General features: G+C 31.7%; 1 protein-coding gene across 1 annotated transcript in view; it reads right to left on the reverse strand.

The window, feature by feature from the left end:
- The window catches only part of LOC107612881 (probable amino acid permease 7), a gene marked incomplete in the record, with an annotated part of 4,991 nt that extends 4,316 nt beyond the window's left edge, over positions 1-675 (reverse strand). The window contains 1 exon segment of the mRNA XM_016314686.2: positions 210-675. Within this exon segment, the coding sequence (XP_016170172.1) occupies positions 210-525 (316 nt within the window).

The following is a 1,719-nucleotide window of genomic DNA, read 5'->3' on the forward strand; positions in this document are numbered from 1 at the left end:
TTTTAATCAAAAGTTAAATGAAAGTAAAATTAAAATTTTAATGATCTAATACATATAAAAACCAACCATAAATTAAAGTCCGTAACACTTGATAAAATTTATTTAGATGATACGAAAAAGCGAAGGTTCACGGGTCTTGATTAAGAAGGGAATAAGCTTAGGTATGAAGATGAAATGGTAAAAGTAACAGCATGGAAGTGAAAGCATACCCTGATGAATATTAACGGCGTCAAGATAAGAAGAACTCCGTTTGGGTCCATATTCAGGGTCAGGGGAGCGATAAGTGTTGCTGAGAAGAAAAGAGGAAAGAAGAGTGATGGAAGCGAAGAGAAGCATTGCGAGAGGGCCTCCGATCCATCCAAGCTGGGCTATGCTCCATGCGAGTGAGAGGACTCCTGAGCCTATGACACCTGTCACTATGTGCGCCACTGCTGTCCACACTGTGCCTGTTCTTTTCGGCTCCGATTCCGCATACTGGGTTTGCAGCAGTGGTGTGCTGTCGTTTGATGCACAGTCATCTGCCATGGCGTTTGATGTTGTTAGTTACAACTGATTCATTCAGAATCGCTGGTTCGTGGAATTTGGGGATTGGAAGCACAGACTCCAATGGGTTACAGAAACGTGCAATAGCCCAACTCCAAAACTTATATATTATACTAACATCTCTTCTCTTATCATTCCTTATGGTTGCGTTGCGCTTGCTTTATTATTATTATTATTAGAGTAAAGTAATATTTCGGTATCAAAATTTTGGTTAAATTTTAATTTAATTTTTAATGTTATTTCATTTTAAGTTATAATTTATTGATATAAAATTATAGATTATGTATCTATGTTTCTCTTATTTGAGCTAGCTCGTGAGCTCGAGCCAGCTCGTGAGCTTTTGGTGAGCCGAGCTTGAGCTTAAGAAATAAGCTCGATTGTTAATGAGTCGAGCCGTGAGCCAAGCTCAATTTTTGTGAGCCGAGCTTGAGCTTGGTTTAGCTCGGCTCACTTCCAGCCCTACATGTAAATTATATGTAAATTTCAGTTCAGCCCTCTTTAAAATTTTATTTTAGTCTTATTTTATTGTATAAATATTTTTGGCCCCCTCTAATATTTTATCTAGCTCTGTCTCTATGAATTATCGTATCTGCATGTTGGACACATTTCAGACATAATACTCGTCGATATTCGTTCGATACGCATATTTGTCATATTTAGCCGTATGTTAATAAAAAATAAATGAATTTTTTCGGACTTTTTTGGACACATCTAAATACTATTACGTATCGACGTATCTAACCTTATTCTTAACATATACTTTTGAAATAAATTTAAAAATAATATATTATTATTTATTAAAAAATATTTTAAATGTTTTATATAATTAAAAATATTAAAAATAGTTAAAAAATTATTTTATGTAATATTAACTTAATTCGATTTACTTCTTTTTTTTTTTTTTGGTGACTTATTCGATTTACTTCTAATATAACATATAAATGCAAATCGAATTTATTTGATTCGATTTACATTGAAAAAGTGTAAATTAAATTTACATAAAAAAATCAAATAAAACATACATATAACGAAAATTAATTTAAAATATTTGTGTAATTTTTTTCTCATGCAATTTATCTAAATAAATTACCCTTATTTAATGGGTGGAGTATTTTTGTTGTGCATGTGGTGTTATTATATCAATTATGTTCAATTATATTATATAGATCCTAAAAA

The sequence above is a fragment of the Arachis ipaensis genome, chromosome B01, assembly GCF_000816755.2.
Source record: "Arachis ipaensis cultivar K30076 chromosome B01, Araip1.1, whole genome shotgun sequence".
NCBI classification, from domain to species: Eukaryota; Viridiplantae; Streptophyta; class Magnoliopsida; order Fabales; family Fabaceae; genus Arachis; species Arachis ipaensis.